Genomic DNA, 21434 nt, shown 5'->3' with positions numbered 1-21434 from the left:
TATTCAAACCTCTATTTCTTTATTTAACAGAATTAGACTTCTATTTATTTCCTGCTAGGAGAAATTAGATTAGTTTACTGGTGTTCTCTTGTATTTCTTCATTCTGCAAAATTTTGATTAATAAGTCATTTTCATATCGTTAGGGTTTATATTTGCATTGTTTTCTGATTATAATGTTTTCTGTATTTAGCTTGTAATTTGATTAAAGAATTGAAAACCAATAAAACATTACTATAATTATGCAAATATTATTCACTGCAAACCAGGGAGTCTGTGATTGGACCTAAAGAGAAATAAACTTAGTCTAATAACATTTTCCCACAAAAGCATTTTCTCAAGTGTGTTAAGGTCAAATCCATTCTTTTAAAATATCTCCTATCTTTATTAATTTGTTTTGTGTCAACTGCACTCTTTTTACATCTCATGTGGTTTCCTATCTTTGATTCCATTTTTTTTTTTTTGGTTGTTATTCTGGAATACCTGCTTGAGAAGATATTTTTCACATAGAATTCATGGTGGTAAATTTTCAGTTTTTGCATTTTTGCAAATATCTTTATTTTGTTCCCATTTTATAGATTGGTTGGATATAAACTCTAGGCTTAAAATAACTTGGAACTTTTAAAGGATTGCTGTATTACTGTCTAGCATCAAGGGTTATTGATGGGAAATCTAATGTTAACCCATTCTTTATTCTGTTGTGAGCAGCCTTTTTTCCTCTGGAAGTTTGAGATTTTTTATTCTTGGATTTCTGAAATTTCATTAGGACCTGTTTTGAAATGGGTCTTCTTTTTTTCATTCATCCTGCTTATCATTTAGTGAATCTTTTAAATCTAGAGATATTTTTCTTCTTTTGGTTCAGAGAATTTTTCTTGTATTATGTCTTTTTTTATCTCCTCCCTTCTGTAATCTTTTTTATGGTTCTAGAATTCCCATTAGCCAGTTACTAATCCCAAAATTTTCTTCTTTGCCACCTTGTCCTTTGGTACTTTATTCTGAGAGATTTCTGGAGCTTGCCAGATCTCCATTTGTCATCCACAGTGCATTCAATTATGTCCATTGAATTTATTTAGATATAATTTTTTTGTTTCATGACTTCTTTTTTCTGTTGTTCTCTGAACACTTTAAGAAAGGTAGCACTTTGTTTTTGGTTATTGGATTCATTGTCCTCTTCAATCTTTTCTGGAATTAATTTAACTTTTAAAATGCTTCCTTCTATTTTTCTGAACAATCTTTATTCTCTGTTAGGTAAATTGTTCCCTATCTTGTTTTTGTTCATAACTATGTTAAATATTTAGTAATTCTTAGAATTCTATTCTAATAATATTATTAGAATAATATAATAATATAATAATATTCTATTCTTAGAATTCTATTCTATTCTAGTGGGCTGAGTTCAAGAGTTTGATTTTTCAGAGAGACTGTACTTAAAATGCTCTTCTTCATATCTAAGTAACTAAAGCATTTTAATTTCTTAAATAGTTGATGTCTTACTATACAGAAAGGTGCAACAAATCCAGAGCCAAGGTACACGTAAATCATAATCAGTAATGGCCACTTATTTTTCACTGAAAATGGCAAATTCTCCTCTGGGTCCTCACAGTGGCTCCTCTGAGCCACAGAGGTGCTAAACCTCTGGATGCTCTGTTCTGACATAGCACAGTCAAAGCCTGTGATAAATAGAGGCACCAAACCAAGGCTCCTATTTTCACAAACTGTTTCTCTGTATGGTTTGTTTTTCATTTTAATGAAAATACTTTAAAATATCAATCACAGATTCTATACTGTCTAGATGTAAGAAACAGCATTCGTGTTGTGTTTGTAACATGGCATTCTTATCTTGTGTTGCCCAAATAACATCAAAGCCCTCTGTATGGGGAGGTGATTTGCACAGGCAGACTGTCTGGGTCCCTGTTTGGAACTACAATTTTAGTGAATTTCACTCATGGCTGTATAACTTACTACTCAAATGGGAACATTTTTCAGCAAGACAGGAAAACTATTAATTATTATATGAGGATTATATCATTAATGAACTGCCTGGAAAACACAGAATGATAGGTCATTTTGTTCAAGGTGGAACGACTTTACTTATTTTCTCCCTGACAGCTGTCTAGAAGTCCAGAATTGTCTCTCACACTGCTTTGCTTCTACCACAGTACCCTGCAGTGCCCAATCCCAATATAGGACCCCTCTCTAGGAAGAGGGCTCCCCTTCTCCAGGGGATATTTCTCCAGGCTTTACCCAGAAGATGAAATCACTAGTTGTAAGCTGGTCTGCTGTCATGGGGGAGTGGGCATTGCCTCACTAATTCAGTTGTTCCAGATGTAGTTCTTTTAATTAATTGCTCTTAAGATTTCTCATTTTCCCACCTGCTGTTTCCCCTACCCCTCCAGGTTTAGTTTTGTGTTGTTGACTCTGAGCTTGGAACCTGCCCAGGACTTCCTTGCAGCTTCCTCACTTCTCATATTAGCGTCATTCTAGACCCATGTGATTTCCATCTTCCGGGAATGCCTCCTTTTCTAGTCCATTCATGTTGCACTCTCTTTTTTCTGAAAAGTTTTGATTTCATTATTTAAAAACATAATAAAAACATAATCCTATAAAACATAATAATAAAAACATAATCCTATAATTTCTATAGGATCTTTCCAGAAAGGTCAGGCAATATCAGGATACCATTAGCATATAGAGTTCCCAACTTGATAATTATGAATTTGATCTGAATATAAATGTATCTGCTCTCCTGAAGACACATATACACATACACACACAATTTCAAAGTAAACAATAATATAACCCTGGAATGACCCCTTTAGGTAACTACATCCTTTTCTGACCTTTCCTTCCCTAAGTAAACTACTAACCCAGCATTTTATGAAGGAATCATTTCTCAGGAGAGAGTTTTCTTAATTAAAACTCCACTTACTTTTTAACTCACTGTTCGTGTAACTCACACCCATCCTAAATTAAAGAGGGAATAGTTAATTGGTTTAAAATAGAAAACTGTTTCTTCTAATGTTGTTTGGATGTGTCAGAAAAGATTCAGAAGTTGAAAACTAAATTTAAACATATGTTGAGAAATTACCATAGTGTTGGGCTAACTGGTGTAACAAACAAACAAGTACAATATAAAATTTCAGTCCTCAATTCATTCATTAGCCAGTAGAATTGAAAATATATGCAGAGAAAATTAGGGAACAACAGAAAGCAGTTCACTTGTCAGTAGCCAAGTATCAAGACCAGTCTTCTAGGATTGTGATTTCACAGCCTCCGGGACCTCTGGGACCTCATAGTTCATGGCTGTGAGGCATACTCTGACCTTTGAAGACTGAGTAGGCATTGGACTGGTAGAGAAGAAAGGCCAAATAATCCAGGCGAAACTTGTGCCAAGAGAAAGGCGGTAGCTCTGTGTGGGAGTCTGTAGGGTTGCTGAGATGAACAGAGTGTTCATATTATCATGAAGGCAAAAGTTTGGTTAGCTAGGGAACTGGGAACCTGTGAATGTTCTAAAATGCCTGCTGAAGTGTTTGAATTTTAGGTCATAGATTTAAAAGAGGCTGCAATGTATTTCAGAAATATTTATGAATGAGAGTTGTGGAGGATGGAGGAAAAATGAAGCTAACAGTTAATTTTAAAGTTAATCCAAAATTTCTTGTGAATGTGAACTCTAAGTCTAAGAACATGATTTCTCATATCATATCCAAGAGGTGATCCTAAGGAAGTTATTCTTCAATAAATGCTTGTATGTGTACATGTGAGCACGTGCACTGTCCAAAATGTTTTAATGATGCACCATTGGTATGAACACTATACTTTTTAATCTGGTGCCTAATTTATTTTACAAAAGACTACAGTCTTTTGACAGATAAAAGGAAAAAAGTTAAGACTCACATTTTAAAAACATTTTTTGTTTACCTTAAGTACAGAGACTATAAAGAAGGTATAGAAATCCAACATTACAAATGCATTTTTAAAAAGATTTATTTTTATTTATACAAGAACTGGGGTACAGGCCAGAGATGTGGGAGGGTGAGAGGATTCACCAGAGACAGAGTAGGGAGCAGAACAGGCAGACAGACCGAAAACACTGCTGAGGGCAGCTTCACAGTGCTGTGCTCAACTCACTGCGCCACCAGGGAGGCCCACAAATGCATTTCTTCCAGAAGCAAGGAGTCAGTCAAGATGTTAGTTCTGTCTCTGACAGTCAAGACCTCATCACATGTAGGTTTGTAAAATTGCTTTGTGAAAACTTCATGGGTTGAGTTACTTCCAGTATCCTCATTATGAGTTTTGTTATGCCTATCACAGTGGGGATTACATGAAGATAAAGATAGGGTTCTTTTTGTTGGAGAGCTTACTCCCTCACAGGGGTATTCAAGGCAATTTGATTATAATCTCTGAATGGAATTATCCTAACCCTGTGAGTATATACCAACAGGATAGTGAATAAGACAATTCACTTGCCAACTCTCTTTGCTCCCAGCCGAAGCATCTTCTCTGGCCTCCTTTTGTTTGATAGCATGCATCTCTGGACATTTTATGATAAAGTATTGCATGAACTCAGACCTAAAGAAGATTGATGACTGACATTACATCTATGTCCTGTCAGATCTAAGGTAAATTTTGTATACTTCTTTGGATGCATTACGGATTTATTGAGCAACAATGTAGGTCCTCATTTGTAGCCACTACCCATAGATGGAAAGCAAAGGAGCAGTAGCCTTCATATGTAAATCTAAGCTTTTTCAACATGACATCCTCTTTCCTCATGCCCAACTCAGGGAGTTTGATTGGTACTCAAGACATTCATTCATTCATATGTGTATCAAATATCAGTTAAGCATCTCCATTGTGCAAGGTACTAAGGACAGAGCAGTCAAGGCACAAAAACATCCTGAGGGATCTTTCAGTAGATGGGGGCTCGGGGTGGGGCAGGAAGACAGATGCTGTGCAGTGAACATAAATTGTTTCTATTCAGTATCCCTACCCTCCTTTTTCCCCTAAGAACAGTCTCTTTCTTCCCATGGAGAAGTTCTTTTTCAGTTCCATGTGGTATGGGAAGAGCACAAATCATGAAGTTTTCCTCTACCCCTATGGCACTATGGGAATTTTGGGGGTAGGTGGTTTAGAGTTGAACTCCAAGGTGGTCACAGTGATTATCCCAGGAATACACCTGCAGACCCAAGCCAGGGCAACTATAGTAATTCCCTGGGGTTTAATATGTGGTTGCCAGGAGAAAGCCTCCACAATCAGGCTCTCCCCTGACACTGCTCTACCTCTCTATTTCTTGCTACATAGAGGAAGAGGCCCACACAGAGTGAAGCAGAGCCAGCGGACAGAGAAAAAGAGAAAAGGAATAAGGAATGGCCATGAGAGAATCTAAATTGACCACTACTTTGAGTCACGCTCTACCCTCGCAGCCACCTGAGTCCATAAATTCCCCTTTCCTCCCAGTCTGAGTTTCCTGTTACATATAATCCAAAAATTCCTAACCCACAGTGTGGCAATTATAGATTGGGTTAACATAGGGATAAACCTGTGTGTGTGTGTGTGTGTGTGTGTGTGTGTGTGTGTGTAGCTACTGGGGGAACCAACATTCAAATGGTCTTGTGGAATGAGGGAGAACTTTTTTCTGGGAGGAGTGACATCCAAGCTGAGCTTTCCAGGAAAATTGGAGCTGGAAGAAGAGAAAGAATGAGAGTTGATTGACTGATTGGTTGCATAGAAGAACTGGGTACAGGTCGGAGGTGTGGGGGATATAAGAGGATTCACCAGAGACAGAGTGGGGAGCAGAACAGGCAGATCTACTGAAACACACTACTGAGGAGAGCAGCAGATAAGACACCTTGCAGTGATAGGGCCAAGACTGAATCCCTAACCCTCCAGGGAGAACCAATGGAGGGAAGCTCAAGAGTTTAAGAGATGCAGTAGAAGGAACATCTCATGTGAATTCCTAGAAATAAGAGGTATAATGGCCCAACTGGGGGAGGTTAGAAGGGCTCTGTCATGCTTGTAATGGAGAGTGCCTGGGCAGCTTGAGGCCAAATACAAGTCATACTAAATGTCACAAAAACTGACTGGAACAATCACAAAAACACTGACAGCACTAGGCCTCCTTAATAGGAGAGATGTAGGAGAAAGATGGCTTCTGTCCTTAAAGAGGCTCTCATTTCAGCAGGGATGTTGGATAGAAAGGTTCACAGAGTTAAATCATAAGATACAGCCATAAGATGATGTACTAAAGCAGCAATGGTAGGTGGCCAGGGAGAACATGAGGCCTGGAGATCCCAGAGAATGGGAAGCTTTGGGACTCGGCCTTGATGAAAACATTAAATTTGTTGTTCAGGTGGAAGAACATAAGGTCCAGTGCAGGGGACCAGTGAGGAGATAGACTAAATGTTCAGAGGGTTGAGTTAGAGAAACAGTTACTGTGGTAGGCTAAAGCCAGCAGGTCGAGGGCTTGACTGGTGGCTTTAGACTTTGTCCTGAAAGCAATGAGGATCCATGAATAACTTTTGAGTGTAGCCATGAATAACTTTTGTGTGTTACGGAGACAGTAACAAGTCATTAAGGAGTGATTTGCTTGGAGGCATGCAGAAAGACTTGGGTCAATTAGAGACAGAAGGCAAGAGGATGCTTGATCATGGTCTGGGTTAGGGTGGTAGCAGGGTTTATGAGAAAGGATGGAAGGGAGACATTTTATGAAGACAAAATAGATGAACTGGGATTCCTGGATGCTGAGGTGGAAGGAAGGTGAGCGAGGCTGCCCATCTGTTAGACAGATGGGACTCTTGTTATCTTAAGGAGAATGGGTTATCCCACCACCATTCTGGAACACAGAGACTTCAGCCACATTCATTCTCTGGGGAGATATGCAGCCACTGCCACAGTGACAGCAGTGTTGATGGAGAAGGACAAGGATGGATGACAGAAGTGATTATGCAGTGATGCATTACAATTGAATTGCTGTAAGTTACACCTTCTGTGTCAATATGCAGAACTGGTTTGACTGAATTCAGTGACAAGAGCACCTGAATTCAGGGAGACAACACATTTTCTGGTGTGTCAGCATGACACCAAGGACCCTGCTTAAAAAAAAAAAACAAACCCAACATTTCATTGTTACCCAAGCAAATCAGAATAGTCAACTGGTAGTATGCCAGGATAACGAGGCCAGTTTTCTAGTTACCACAACATAAGGGGCAATTAGTTCCCATAGCTTCACCCAATGGCATTTAGTTCAGTCAGTGTGTGACAATTGTCTGTAAGTGCCTAGTGCTGGGGACACCCCGACTCAGGGTGCTGGAACCAGAGGGGATAAGCATGGGTTGGGGTGTTAGGAAATCCTACTTTCAAACTCCAGTTCTATCATCAGCTAATTGTAAGACATTAATCTTGTTACCCTCAATTTTCTTACCTGTGAAATGGGGATAACAGCATTTTGGATGTAAATCAAAAGTACTATCAAAGTGCAATCAAATCAAAGTGTAAAATCACGACATAACACATAAATATGATTGTTACATAATGATGCCTATCTGCCACCCAGTGGGATATGCAGTTTCTGAGGGATGTGTATGTGCTATGGAACCCAGAAAGGGGATATTGAACCCAGCTTCAGGGAACTCAAGGAAGGTTATCTGGAAAACAGGCCCTTGTGAAGGGGAGAGCAGGGAAAGAGGAGTGAGGAATTCCGGACAATGGTTAGCAACGCCTCGACCCTGTGTGAGGCACATTCTCTCATGACTGGTTCACTGCATGGGCTGGAAAGACCACTCCAAACAGGCATCTTGAGAGGGAATGACTTTCACCCTGGATTCTGGAACTCACAGAGCGACCCCTGATATGTTTCACACAGGTTTTTGGAGCGGGAAAAGGACACGGCACAGAGCTAGGTCCCATTCTTCCCCAAACCACAAACTAGCCTGTGTCTGTCCTGTCTTACTCATTCTCATCAAACATGGAACTGATTCCTGAGGGCAGGGAAGCATGGGAGAATTGTCCTAAGGAATGTTCCACAGTTGCCTGACGTAGTTTTAAAAACCGGAAATAGGGCAATTAGTGAAATGTCCTGGTGCTCACAGGGCAAGGCTTTCTCTAGGCCCTGAAAGCATTTCCCTTCTTTCAAGTATTGCTATTGGTGCCCTGTAGATGGTTTCTCTGGGACCGCATTGTTATGCCTGAGTTCCAAATGGGGCAATTAAACATGGACAGTCTGACTGTTATTTTAGTTGCCTTTGGAAACAGAATTTACGGGTGCCTGCCTGTCCTTTTCAGCCTCTCCTTCCCCCCACAATGGAGCTGTTCCCCTTTCACCTTGGAGGAGACGGAGCCCTGGTGGTGGAGGGAGCTGCTGGCTGGGCAGGCTTCTGCAGGGGCCATGGCGTCCCTGTGGATGAAAGGCTCAGCGGAACTCTAAGTCATTATCGTGATCAAGGACGAAGGGAACCGTTTCAGCGTGTAAATGCAGATGCTTGCTTGGTTTCTGTGATAGATGTGTTCCCAGTGCCAATGCAGCAGTGTGTTGAATTCTTTTTAAAATCTGAAAGACCTGCAGGCTCTTCTCTCCTTTTCTTAAATCCATTTCCCCGTTGAGATGAAAAATGTAATACTTTTCAGCTTACTTTAGACTTTCTTCAAAAGTATTTCTGGAAAAGGATCCTTCATGTGGAGCATATGAAAACTGTCAGAGGATGGGAGAGAGCGAGGTTTTAAAAACACACTAATGGACAGCCATTATGCCGTGGGGAGTTCCCCCAGAGAGCAGAAAAATACAGGCTGGAGACATCGGGGGGAGACAGGGCACAGAAGCGATGGATTAAGGGGGAACATAGTCCAGAGACACTAGCAAAACTGGATACATAATGAGATGGGAAAATAATACTGGCCAAGATAAAGAAGACTGCCAAAGTTTGCTTCTGGAGAGCGCTTGAAAATACAAGTTTGGAGTCTGACAGATGGAGTTCAAATGTTAACTTTCCCACTTGCTAGCTGTGGCATTGGACAAGTTGATTTTTTTATGTGACTCAGTTTCCACATCTGCAAAATGGCCATACAGATGCCTTCTGAATAGGGTTTTTTGTGCTAACTAAAAGAGATAATGTGTGCAGAGTGTCCATCTTATTCCATGGTGTATAGGAAGTGTTCAATAAGTGCTATCTTTTATTATGATTCTATTTTTATTATTGTTATTGCTGCTGCTAGTTGTGGTGTTGTTCCTTTCACAGCTCCATAGATTGTGTCTGAAATAGTGGTCAGTCTTATCTCCATCTGAGTATGTAAGTGCATGGGATTGGTCCGGCCTGCTGGTATCCTCTCTCTCGATGGCAATGGATCAGTACGTGCAATTCCTGGGATTTTCCTGCACACATCCTGGGTTATTCTGTGAGGTGTTTTCCACTGCTTGGCTCTCCTTGTATGCAGAGAGCTGTGTTATATTAGCAAGAGGCCCTAAAAAGGAGGTCTTTGACTCATTTTCTCCTCATTGTTGCCTTGTCCTTATGCCAGGGCTCAGGAGCTATGGGTTGGAAGTGTGTCCCATGAGCAAATCTGAATCATGGAGGGAATAAGAAGGAAAACAAGATGTTTAAAGATACGCCCTAGGAAAGAAATGGTAAGCAAATGGTTTCTTTTGAACTTCCCACTTCAACCTCTAGAAAAGGTGTCAGAAACTTGTGAGGGAGTGACTAAAAGCTGGGACAAGGCAAGCCTGTTAGAGATGTCCCTGGGACTCCAGGAGCAGATCTCTTCTTTTCCCCCTCCTAAATAACTCCAGAACATTACATGGCATTAACAAGTTTCCCAGGACAGGAACTTCTAGTTTATTACTTGCTCACATTGTCATCAGAAATTAATTTTGTCCCTGAAAGACAAATTGGCTGGTAGCTTATGAAGTTAAATGGATAGAACAAGTGCGCATCTGTTTCTTCTGCATTTTGTCTCCTTGGTGTCTTACATATAAATGAATCAGAGTGTTCAAACTTAAATTAAGATCTTTGGCTAGATAAACAGTTAAAACTGGTTCCCATAGCTACCTCTCACACATAGCTGTGATTGCATTATAATCCCCTAGTAATCAGCTCTAAATGAAAGAAAGATGATAAGGGTGCTCTTTTCAGTTTTCAGTACTGATTTTTATTAGCTCTCAATCAGTCCGGGACTGCTCTGTCTTTCATCACTTTGTGGTAGTGTTTGTAGAATCATTAGAGTAATAAAGTGTAAATCTTCCTGAGGTGCATTTTTCTTGAGGTGTTTTATATAAGGAAAATTCTGAAGATTACACTGGCTGGTACAAGAAAGATTTGTTTCTGAGGCAAAAGTAAGAAGGTGATATAGGCTCTATTCTCTTATTCTTTACCAGAGTCAAAATCTAATGAATTACCCAGCCGAGGTAAAGCAACCACCGCAAAAATCTTTCGGACTTAGGTGGCCAGGGATCACCATAACAGAGATTTGCATGCGTTTAGTCATTTCCTAACCTGCCTCGCTGTCCTGCTCTAACCTCTTCCAGTGTAAAGCCTTCACATTACAAACGCATTACCCACAAAACCGCAAGCTTTGCTATTCCCAGTGTGATTTCTTGAGCAAACTAGTGCAATCCAATAAAACATCACGTCGCACCAACATTGAAGTATTTATTGCAGAATAAATTTCAGCTTAAAAAAAGTGCACTTGCTCCCCTTCCTTCTCGTATATCACAGAGTGACCGGTCCTTTCAGCTTCATCTGGGTTGGCGATTGCTAAGTGAGGAAAAGTAGCAACGAAGGGTAACTGCTCACTGATGCTTCCTTACTTATGTTCTGGATTTTTCTGGGCCCTTCCAAGACACAGGAGTACCGAATGGAACTTGCAGTGACTTTCCCTGAGTGTTGGAGGATTTTTCACAGATTCTGCAGGTGTGCTGCACATTTGCAATTAACAGAATACTTAATCCTGACGTGCCTTTCCTTCCCATAGGCTTTATTATAGCTGGGAAATGTTACGATGCATCATACTCTACGATATCTATAAAAATGCCTGCTTGTTTTAAATGTTGAATTTTATGCATTTTATGTTTATATTAGGCCTAGAGTGTCCCTATATTTTAGTGATAGACATTTACGCTCATCCACAGGGTAAGAAACAATATAATGTAGCAGTATGTAGTCTCCGCAAGAGTTTATAGAAATGTGGTGGTTTTACATTTAATTTTAAGTCACCATTTTTTAAGGAAAGGTTTTGCCTGAGATAATTATTCCAGTTTCCATGTGCACACGGAGATAATGTGCATCTTTGCAACCTACAGAGCGTTTGTAAGGTTCAGGTAGCCAGAGAGTCGGGGGTGGCATTATGAAGATTTTCTGCCATGTATCTTTTTGGTTTGTATCATTATGTGTAAGAATATGTCTAGGATTTGACGTGCAGATGGAATTTTTAGGGAACAACCAGAAGAAACCACTTAATTAGTGTGGTTCAAAATGATAAAGGAAACCTTGTTTTCAGGTTTTTTTTTAACTACCCTTAGGTAGTTCTGAGAGAGAGCCCATCCATTATTTACTATTTATATTTAAAAATATAAAAGGCCAAATTCAAGCACTCGTTCTATTTTCATTTTTTTAAGAAAGCAAATAAAATATTGTGCTGAGGATGGCGCTTTTTGTATGTGTTTGCATGTTGGTACTTAAATGCAATATGTCTGGGAGATGTTGCTATTTCACACTACACGCACAAGAAAGAGTAAATTGTAGGTCCTGATTATCAACAGATAACAAGACATACTGTATATAAATAAATGCTCAGCATCAAAACCCATTATTGGATTAGCTATATAATCATGTCTCAGGCTGTAAGTCTGTGCTGACAAATGAACACTTTTCATTTGGCTCAAGGTCCTCATCAGCAACGGAACTAATTTTACATTCTCACCCATTAAGTGAATAAGATGTGGAAAAAGCTGTCTGCTTTTTGAAGTGTAAATTTGCTGCTACAGGCTGTGCAGACCAAAGCGCTTTTGAAGCAGGCAAATGAGATCATCTCTAGGGACATGTGAACCTCACAAAGTTTAGGTCATTTCTGTGGCGGGGACGGGGTGTGCGTATGTGCACTCACTGGCATTCATGTGATTTAGGAGGCTATGTCCATGGGGCTCTGTGGGTGTTCATGGGTGCAGAACACTTTGTATAAACCTGAGAGAGAACTGGGAGTCTGTCTTTGTCTTCTCCAGAAACCAAAGATCCTTGGAATCTGTGTAGAACAATCAGGGCTTGGCACATGAGACAGTCAGGGTTCTCAGCCCTCTGAGAATTGGCCACCCTTGAGAAGGAACAGCAAGGCCTCTGAACCCCCAGAGAAACCTTCTTGAGGCCTGGGCTGCTCCACAGAGAGGCCGAGCTAGAAGACACAGCTATTGCTGGGGCTGGCTGGGCAGCAGGATGTGCTGGCAGAAGGGAACTCCCTCCTCTGAACGACTTTGAATAGTCTGCATGCTGGAGACGCCACATTAATCTGCCTAGCACAATCTTCTCTGGGCTCCAGTCTCTACTGTGCAACTGTCCACTTGGTACATCTACTTGGATGGTTCGCATATACCTCAAACTTACCATAACCAGTAAAATCATGGGACTCTACTCCCCAAAGTGTCTCTATCCCTAGCTCCTCATTATCTCATCAATTCCATCACCAGCTTCTTTCTTGTTCAAACTTGGAACTTAAGAGTCATCCCCTAGACTCCTCCCTTTCCCTTACCAACGAAATATAATCTACCAGCAGCTGAGCTGGTTTTCTTAACAAATTTATCTTTTTTTAAACTTCTATTATCGAGATAATGTTGGTTCACAACACTGCATGATTGAGAGGTATAGGATCGATCACACCTCTTAAGATGCATGTTAGCGCACCGCACCCATTGGTGGGCCCTCTCCTTGCTCTGCTCCCACTCTTCCCACTATCCAGTAACCTCAAATCTGTTGTCAGATGTCTATGTTTTGTTGTTGGTTTGGTTTTGTCTGACCCTTTGTTTTGTTTTTCTAAATCTTAAATCTCCTTAGACACCTAGCCCAGGTAAACATCATCTCCTACCTTGACAACAATGACATCAGTCTCCTGACTTGTTTCTCACCCCCATGCTAATCACCCCTTTTCCCCATTCATACTGAGCAGAGAGTGTAATCTTTATTTTTAATTTTTATTATTTTTTATTTTTTTAAGAAGTGGAATATAGGCCAGAGTCGCGGGAGGTGAGAAGATTCTGGAGCAGAACAGGAAGATGTACAGAAACACACTACTAAGGGGAACAGCGGGCGGGCAAGACAGGAGAGTTCTGCTGTGCTATGTGGGTTGCTCCCCTGCTGGCTGGGGATTGAACTCGCATCACAAAGGCTGCAGACAGCTTCCCAGTGCTGCGTTCAACCCCCTGCACCACCAGGGAGGCCCAGAGAGTGTAATCTTAAAGTGTGTGTGTTATAGGTTGAATTGTGCCCACATCCATCCTCCAATTCATACGTTGAGTCACAAACCATGAAAGAATGTGACTTTTTGGGAAATAGATTGCAGATGTAATTGGTTAAGAGGGGGTCAGATTGGAGTAGAGCGGGCTCTGATCCAATATCCATCTAGCCAGAAAGCCATGTGGAGAGAGAGAGACACCGAAAGGAAGGTGGTGGGAAGATATGTGGGGAGCACAGTCTCTGAGGGATGACAACAACTTCCCGTAAACCAGAAACAAGGAGAGGCATGGAGCAGATTTTCCCTCATGTCTCTTAGAAGAAACAACCCTACTGATACCTTGATGTCAGACGTCTAGTCTCTCGAGCTGTGAGACAATACATTTCTGGTATTTAAGCTGCTAAGTCTGTGGCATTTTGCTATGTCAGCCCCAGCTGGCATTCAGTGTGGAATCATGTCCCTTTAGTACTTACAGCCCCGCTGTTTCACTTAGATTCAAATTCAAATTCCTCATCATGGTCTGCAAAACCCTTCATGGTCTGGGACCACCCACATCTCCAGTCTCAGCACTATTCTTCCCTCATCACCTCCTTCCATGTCGGCTTCTTCTCTGCTCCTCGGCCATGCCACACTTTCCCTTCTCAGGGAGGCTGCATATCCTGTGCTCTCCTTGAGGAGCACTCATCTCTCCCTCCACTCTCTTTGTATGGCTGACACTTGACCTTTCAGGTCCCAGTTTACATGCCTCTCCTCCCACCCCTACTGTTAGTCGCTGTTTTAGTCCCCTCCTTTTTTTATAATTACTTATTAGAACATGTAATTTCTTTTTACTCCTAAATAATTTCTTTTTTTTTTTCTCTGACTATATCATGTCAGTCTGGTCCCTCAGTTAATGGCCAGTGCCTGACTTAATGCCTGGCACACACTGGGTCCTCGAAACAATTGATGAGTATATGAGTGAATAGACGGTGCTTAGAGAAAACTGGTCTCCCCGAGTATTGTGAGTGGTAAAATGTATTTTGCCTGGCTTCCTGCTTGGAAAAGGATGATTCTTAGATGGGAAGCATCCACTGGTTTGTTTCTATATTGGAAAGGTGTAGATCACTATGTATGTTCAAGTTATCTGTCCAGAATTAGAGGCCCAGAACAAGAATTTAGGTCGAGGGACATGAAAGGAAAGATGGGTAGGGGGTTTGGTTTCTGCCCACTAATTGCATTGTGAAGCTTGTGAATTCTCTCCCAAAAAGATCATTGTCTTGGCAGGCCAAAGAGTACATTGCTATATAGAAATACTCCGTGATTTCAGTTTCTGCCAAATTGAAAAATAGGAAGTTGTGTGGGTGAGTGTGGGGGAGACTGCTAACTGTCCGCCAAAATCTGTTCTCCTTTCTTCCTGGGCACACAATTAAATTACACTTCCTAGTTAGGTTGCAATTAGGTGTGATCATGTGACTGAGTTCTCTCTATTGGTATGTGGGCAGAATTGATGGATGCTTCCTCCAGGCCCAGACCACTGAAAGCCTCCCTGTGCAGTGTGCAAGACCTTCCCCTCAGGACTGTGGGACTGTCCATGCCCAGGTTGAAGACACAAACCACAATCAGCTTGACTCTCTCATGATTCATCCCACAGTCCTGAACAGAGTAGGTCACCTGCTTACCTGCATTCCTAGGGAGCAGTTGGTATGAAACCAGGGAATGCTGGGGCCTCTCTATGATTGCTAGTCAACCTTAGTAATCTCATGGTGGCTTCTTTAAGTAACAGGACTCACAAGAGTAGTGAAACCAGTAATAATAATGTTGGTTACGTGAGGAGGGGGGTAAATAAAGTGCTAGAATTGTGTTCTCTCTCAAGAGGCAACAGAGCCACACAAAAGGGGATTTGGAAAGAAGCATGGTAAGCTCTTACCATGAGCTGAAGAAGATGAAGGAAAAGATGACATCTGCAAGTTTCCTACAGAGTTGTCTCAACAACTATTGCCCCATATCACTGGACACTATGCCATGCCAGATCAGGCCACTGTCCTTTGTAGCCCTGGTTCCTCTTGAGGGTATTGCAAAGACTTTGAAACCAATAATTGGAAGACAAAATCTGCGAGGCGAGCACTGAGGTCCTGGAAGAGGCAGAGAGGGCAAACAAAATTTGAAGGGTCATAGTTGTAAGGATGGCGGGGACTCTGTCTTTTTAAGCTCCCCCAGCTCGGTGCCTGGTAGATCTTCTGTGTTTAGTAAATGCTTGGGAGATGAATAAATACACTATCTCATTTGAACCTTATGAGAAGATAGCCTTTACTGCAGACATTGTCATTTGCCTACTGTGGTCAAAATCGTTCCATTCCATTTTCTTCCTAACAATACATGGAAGCCACACTTTCTAGTCCCGATGCAGTTAAGTGGGGTCATTGGCTGGTTCTGGTCAAGGAAACATGAGAAAAAAATGACATAGCAGGAAACATCTTTCCAGCTTTCTGTGCTGCTACGAGGACTCCTGAGACCCTGTGTTGATGATGTGGACCCTCTGTCAGTCCCACCTGGCCTGACTTGTACTGGGGGTGTAGTGTTATTACGAAATAAGCGTTTGTTGAGTTAGGCTATCATTTGTGTTAGACTTTAGTATAACCTGACCTACATAGACTGGCAACCAGCAACATCTTCCCCCTCTTCATACTGTGTGCACAGAAACTCAAATTTTGCCAGTTCTTCTCTGGATGGCCCCCTGCTTTGGGGGATACCAAGTCTGTGAAGGCCAAAATGGGGCTGGTCTAGGCCAGCCATGGTCATCTCGATCCACTCAGACAGTGATTATTTTAGGGGTAGGCACATAAGCCAGGCTTAGCCAACATAATGTCTACTGAGGCTGGTGGGAAGAAATTTTTCCTCATTCATATACTAAGAGAAAAGAATGTTTCCTTTTCATCCAAGGGGCATTATTTGGGGAAGATCCAAGGCTTAGAACTGTTACAATCATCTTGTGCCTTAAAAGGAAGCACCAACACACTGAAGATGGCTGACTGGAAGGAAGAGGAGTCTTCTTTAGATTACTTATTTGAATATTCTGTTACTTGTACCTCAGAACACTCAAAACATATTTTTCTCCATTTTATGAAAAAGTAAAATGAAATTCAAAGGTTATAAATGATTTGCCCAAAGTCTCTTGTCTTATAAGTAGAAATCAAGTCTTCTATCTCTGAATCTGCATCTTTCAGGGGATGGAAAAAAGATTCTCTCTCATTTGCTAAACGGATTAATTGTGGATGTTACTTAGAAAGTTGTGTTGAGGAGATTTTAAGACCACATCCAGCATGAAAAAGGGTTTTGTATATGTGCTGCCGAAGCGAGCACATGAAAAAGGGTTTTGGTTGATTAGTAATTTTATGGTTAAAAGATAGGGAAGCCATGAGGTATTTTTCCCCCATCATTGCATTAATTCTTGATACTTCTCAGTTAACAAATTACCCCCAAATTTAGCTGCCAAAAAACCCCCCAGACATTTGCTATGTCCCGGATTCTGTGGGTTATTAGTGTGTGGGTATGGATTAGCAGACTGGTTCTGTCTCAGAATCTCTCATGTTGTTCAGATCAAGAGAACCCAGCAGAAGGAACAGCTACATGAAGCTTCCATGGAGAGAATGTGCCAGAGTGAAGGAGCCTAAGGGGCGAGAAGGGTAAGGCACTTCAGTGGGGAGTTAGATCAGTTAGGGCTTTTCTTCTATCTCACTCTGGCAGCTGTGGGGAGGATAGATCTCAGGGTGGAAAGAGGGGAGATCCCACTGGGGCCGCAGTGTAATCTGTAGACTCTACCAGAGGAAGATCTGCTTCCACAATCACTCCCGGGGTTATTGGTGGGACTCTGCTCCTCATGGGCCATAACACGGAGGGCCCCAGAGTTTTACTGGCTGTCTCGGGTGCATATTGCTTGGGGCTCCTCAATGAGCAGCTGACTCGTGGTGGCTGACTTTCCTTGGGGTGAGTGAGCACGTGAGAGAGGGCAGCCAAGAAGGAACCCAAGATTTTTGTAGCCCATCTTGGAGGTGCTCTCCCATCATCTATTCAGAATTCTATTCATAAGAAGTGAATCAATAAGATCAGCACACACTCAGGGCAGGGGCTTGCACAAAGGCGTGGACATCGGGAGGTGGCCAGTAGGAGGTACTTACATTAGAGAGTGCCTCTCTACTGCAAGTGAGAGATTAAAAGAATGAGAAATCACTTTTTCTGGTACCATTTCTGTTACGGTTATGGTTACACTTTGCCTCCCAAATTGGGATTTCTCTTCTCACAGCTCTATTTTCTTTCAAGCAATAATCCGAGGATCTGCCTTAGGTCTGTTTTCCACATCCAGGATGTGCTGTGTTAAGCACGTAATATAATAATACTAATGGCCATTAGTAATAACAAATAATATTGACATTAGTATTTTTTTTGAACATTTATTTTTTCATACGAGCACTGAGGTGCAGTCCAGAGGTGTGGGAGGGTGAGAGGATTCACCAGAGACAGAGAGGGGAACAGAACAGGCAGACTGACTGAAATACGCTGCTGAGGGGAGCAGTGGGTGTGACAGGAGAGGTCTGCCGCGCCATGTGGGAATCTCCCTGGCTGGCCGGGGATCGAACCCGTGCTGCAGAGGCTGCAGACAGCTTCCCAGCGCTGCCCTCAACCCACTGTGCCACCAGGGAGGCCTTTGACATTAGTATTAATAATTAATTATTATAAATAATAATGCTAGGAAAGAGTCCCACAGGGCAGTGAGTGCCTTCGGCACTGGTATTTCTCTTCTTCCTCCTTCCACCAAATCCTGGTCACATCACCTGCGCCTGTTTGGAAATTGACCATGACTGATGCTTTCCTGCTGACACTTGTCTGTGCAGTGAGCAGGCTATGATCCCTGGCTGCCTTTAAATCTGGTATCCCTCTGAGAAATCACCTGTTTGTGGATGGTGAAAGGTAGTAGGGGACAAAAGCAGCCATTTGCTAGGGCAACACTAGTTCTTTAGAGTTTGGCGCTTCCTTAAACACACATTCTTGGGAGAGAGAGAGATTATTTCAGAGACTCAGGAAAAATAGTAGAATGTTAGTAGAATGGGTTAATATTAATCAAAGCAGATGAAGCATCTTGGAGCTTTTACCAGCCCATCAGCCTGGATGAGACAAGAGGACAAAAACTGGACTTTTAATAAAGGGAGGCAGATTAAATTAATCATGACAAGAAAATGAGCAAGAAATGCTTTTACATTGTTATTTAATAAGAAAAACATGTAATTAACTGATAAAAATAGTTTTGCAAGAAGCAGGCAGTTAAATAGTTTGTAAAGCCAGCCAGGCCAAATCCTCAGCATCCTTGACTGTTAGCAATCAGAATGCTTTTTATATGGTGTCTTTCTTTGGAAACACACAAACCATCTCGCCACAGACATTACCTCATTTGCTTCCTAGTCTAATGAATGCTTTATGACTGAGAAATGGTGGAGGAAGCAAGTTAGATAGAAGAGATGAAGAAACTGAGGCATGGGGGAGGGCTTTTTGTGGCATTCCCTGGAAGTTACTGTGAGCAGTACTTAGGTTTTCTCATTCTTAACTGCCTGCTCTTTTTTTTTTTTTTTTTTTTTTTTGTAGAAGAACTGGGTGTAGACCAGAGGTGCAGGGGCTGAGAGGATTCACCAAAGACAGAGTGGGGAGCAGACAGGCAGATTTACTGAAATACACTGCTAAGGGGAGCAGCGGTCAAGACAGGAGAAGTCTGCTGCACCATATTATGGGTTAGCTCCCTGCCCAGGGATCGAACTCAGGCAGAAGTGGTAATAGCTCTGAGACTTAACCTGTAGGCCACTAGGGAGGCCCCTGCCTGCCCTTTAATTGTATTGTGGTCATTAGCTAATGAATTTAAATGGAACAATTGCTCATCTCTTTTAAGAGCTGCATAGAGGAACCTGAACAATGTATTATGGCCAATATGACACTAGTCTTTGGAATGGGGTGTGGGGGTAGAAAGAGATCCTGGCATTTTCCATCTGGTAAGCCTGTCTTTAATCCTTAGTAAAGTAATGGAATGGAGATGAAGAAAAAAAAAATGTGTAAGAATCAAGAGCATAATGCCACCATGAGCAAGCAGCTGTCTGGATTTTTAAAGAGCAAATTCCATGAGACAAATTTAATTGCATTTTTTAATAGAATTAAAAAAAAAAACCTCCACAACATTGGTGGGTGAAAGAAATGAAATGGATGCATCCAGAAATCTCACTTGAAAGATGAATTCAACCGAGCTGGTTCTGAGCTCTGTCTCATGGATTAAAACCTGGCTGGAAGGCCACGTGAGCAGCCGGTGGGCGGCCGTGGACTGGCTGGGAGATGGTGGTCAGTGGCATGCTTCTGGCAGGCTCCAAGATGGGCCAGTATCTGCAGAGCATCATTATTAATGACTTGCAGGAGGTGATGAGCTGAACATTAATTAAATGTGCACATGTGGCCAAGTGGGAAATTGGCGGCGAAAACACAGAGAGGCAGGCGCATAATACCCAGGTACTTGTTTTTCAGCTTCTGTGATTTGGCCTGTGAGAGATGGCTTGACTTTGCTCCCCTTGCTCTCTCCCTGCTGTCTTGGGCTTGAACCAGATTTTTGTGTGGTGCCACAGGGGAAGCGGCAGGGGAGGTGCCTTTTGAACAGTCTCCATAAATTCTTTTGCCAAACACTAGGGTGTATACAAGTTGCACCTCTAGTCTAATGCGCTGAAAAGGAAGCCTACAAAAATTAATATTGAAATTAGCAGAGTAATGAAGCAGCTGCAAAGCTGGTTCACAGACGTCTCGCCCCATTTTGTGTTATGTTTACATCTGCAAGGAATGAGCAAGCAGGAGTTGGGGGCAGTGACAAAGTTGCACCTCTCAGTTATCTTCAGGGGATCCCTGTGGTCCATCTCATTCTTCCAAAGAGAAACCTGGGTGGCTAACTTCTGAATAGATTCAGGAATTATTTGCAATGAGGTGGTTTGCCCAATATCCTAAAGGAGGCCATGCTGATAAGTGAAGTTGGAGCAAAACATAGCTTCCCATTCAATCGACATTTAGTTCTCTTCTTCAGAGATCATCCCCAGTAACTGGCTTGGTTGGTAGCTTTGTCACAACTGAGTCTTGGCAGTTGGAAGGCAGTTCCCTGTTGGACTTATATTTATTTGAAAATGCCTCTGTTGCCAAGGTAGAAAGAATAACTCCAGGAGAATGCAAGCTCCCTGCTCTGCAATATCAAGTACTGTGTGTTCTGAGATGGTAGATTATCTTTTGTGTTTTATTTAATTTGAGAGTGACTAGCCAAACTCTTTGTAGACAGGGAGAGTTTCGCAATGGTGAAGGTGACACTGATCAGCCCTGTGCCTTTCTGAAACAGCACTGTGGGGGGCGAGGCAGCCTGGCAAGTGCTTAGGAAGAAGATGAAAACAGGACCCCCATCACGACACCAACAGCAGCAGGGTCTCCAGCATGCACTGGCTGCTGACCCACATAATCCAACAGAACCCATACAAAAATATGATGGAGAGGAGCACTAACATTATCCCAGTTTAAAAAATAAAATCTAGATCAGGATTGGGCTGCCAGTTGCTAGAGTGCAGAGCAACCTCTGGAGAGCAAAACCCCTAGAAGTCAGAACAGCCCTGAGTCTCCAACCCATTGCTCCAGCTTCAGGACCATCCCCTAACCTTGACCTAAGGTTACTTTGTGAAGGTTGATGCCTAGAATAGGGGATTGGAGTCCAAGGTCAAGCCAGTGTATATCACCCTTTCATCCTGCTTAACATTTCCTTAGAGGAGAGGCTGAGATACAAGTAGTGGCCCTCCTCCTCCTCCCTCTCCTCCTCTTCTACTCTCATGAGCTACTCAGCTGGGACTAGGCCTAGACTGACACCATCCACTGAGGAGAGCGAGATCTCTGAGCTGGCTGGGCCACCTTCCCTGCGCTTCAACTGCCCTCTGTTGTTACTTAAGCATGCCTGTTTTTGAGAGTCATTTCTGACTTCTGGGAGA

At 42.1% G+C, this 21434-nt stretch overlaps 1 protein-coding gene across 1 annotated transcript; it reads right to left on the bottom strand.

Moving 5' to 3' along the window:
• Nucleotides 1–1374: 1374 nt before the first annotated feature.
• LOC119236771 (cytochrome c oxidase subunit 7C, mitochondrial-like) lies at nucleotides 1375–1653 on the bottom strand. The gene has a single exon (XM_037500745.1). It carries the CDS (start codon nucleotides 1651–1653, stop codon nucleotides 1375–1377), a length of 279 nt encoding a protein of 92 aa, XP_037356642.1.
• Nucleotides 1654–21434: the final 19781 nt, after the last annotated feature.

The sequence above is a fragment of the Talpa occidentalis genome, unplaced genomic scaffold (assembly GCF_014898055.3).
Source record: "Talpa occidentalis isolate TD23 unplaced genomic scaffold, MPIMG_talOcc4v2.1 talOcc4.9, whole genome shotgun sequence".
In the NCBI taxonomy this organism is placed as follows: Eukaryota; Metazoa; Chordata; class Mammalia; order Eulipotyphla; family Talpidae; genus Talpa; species Talpa occidentalis.
The sequence above is the reverse complement of the archived record's forward strand: the minus strand, read 5'-3'. Positions and strand labels throughout refer to the sequence as shown.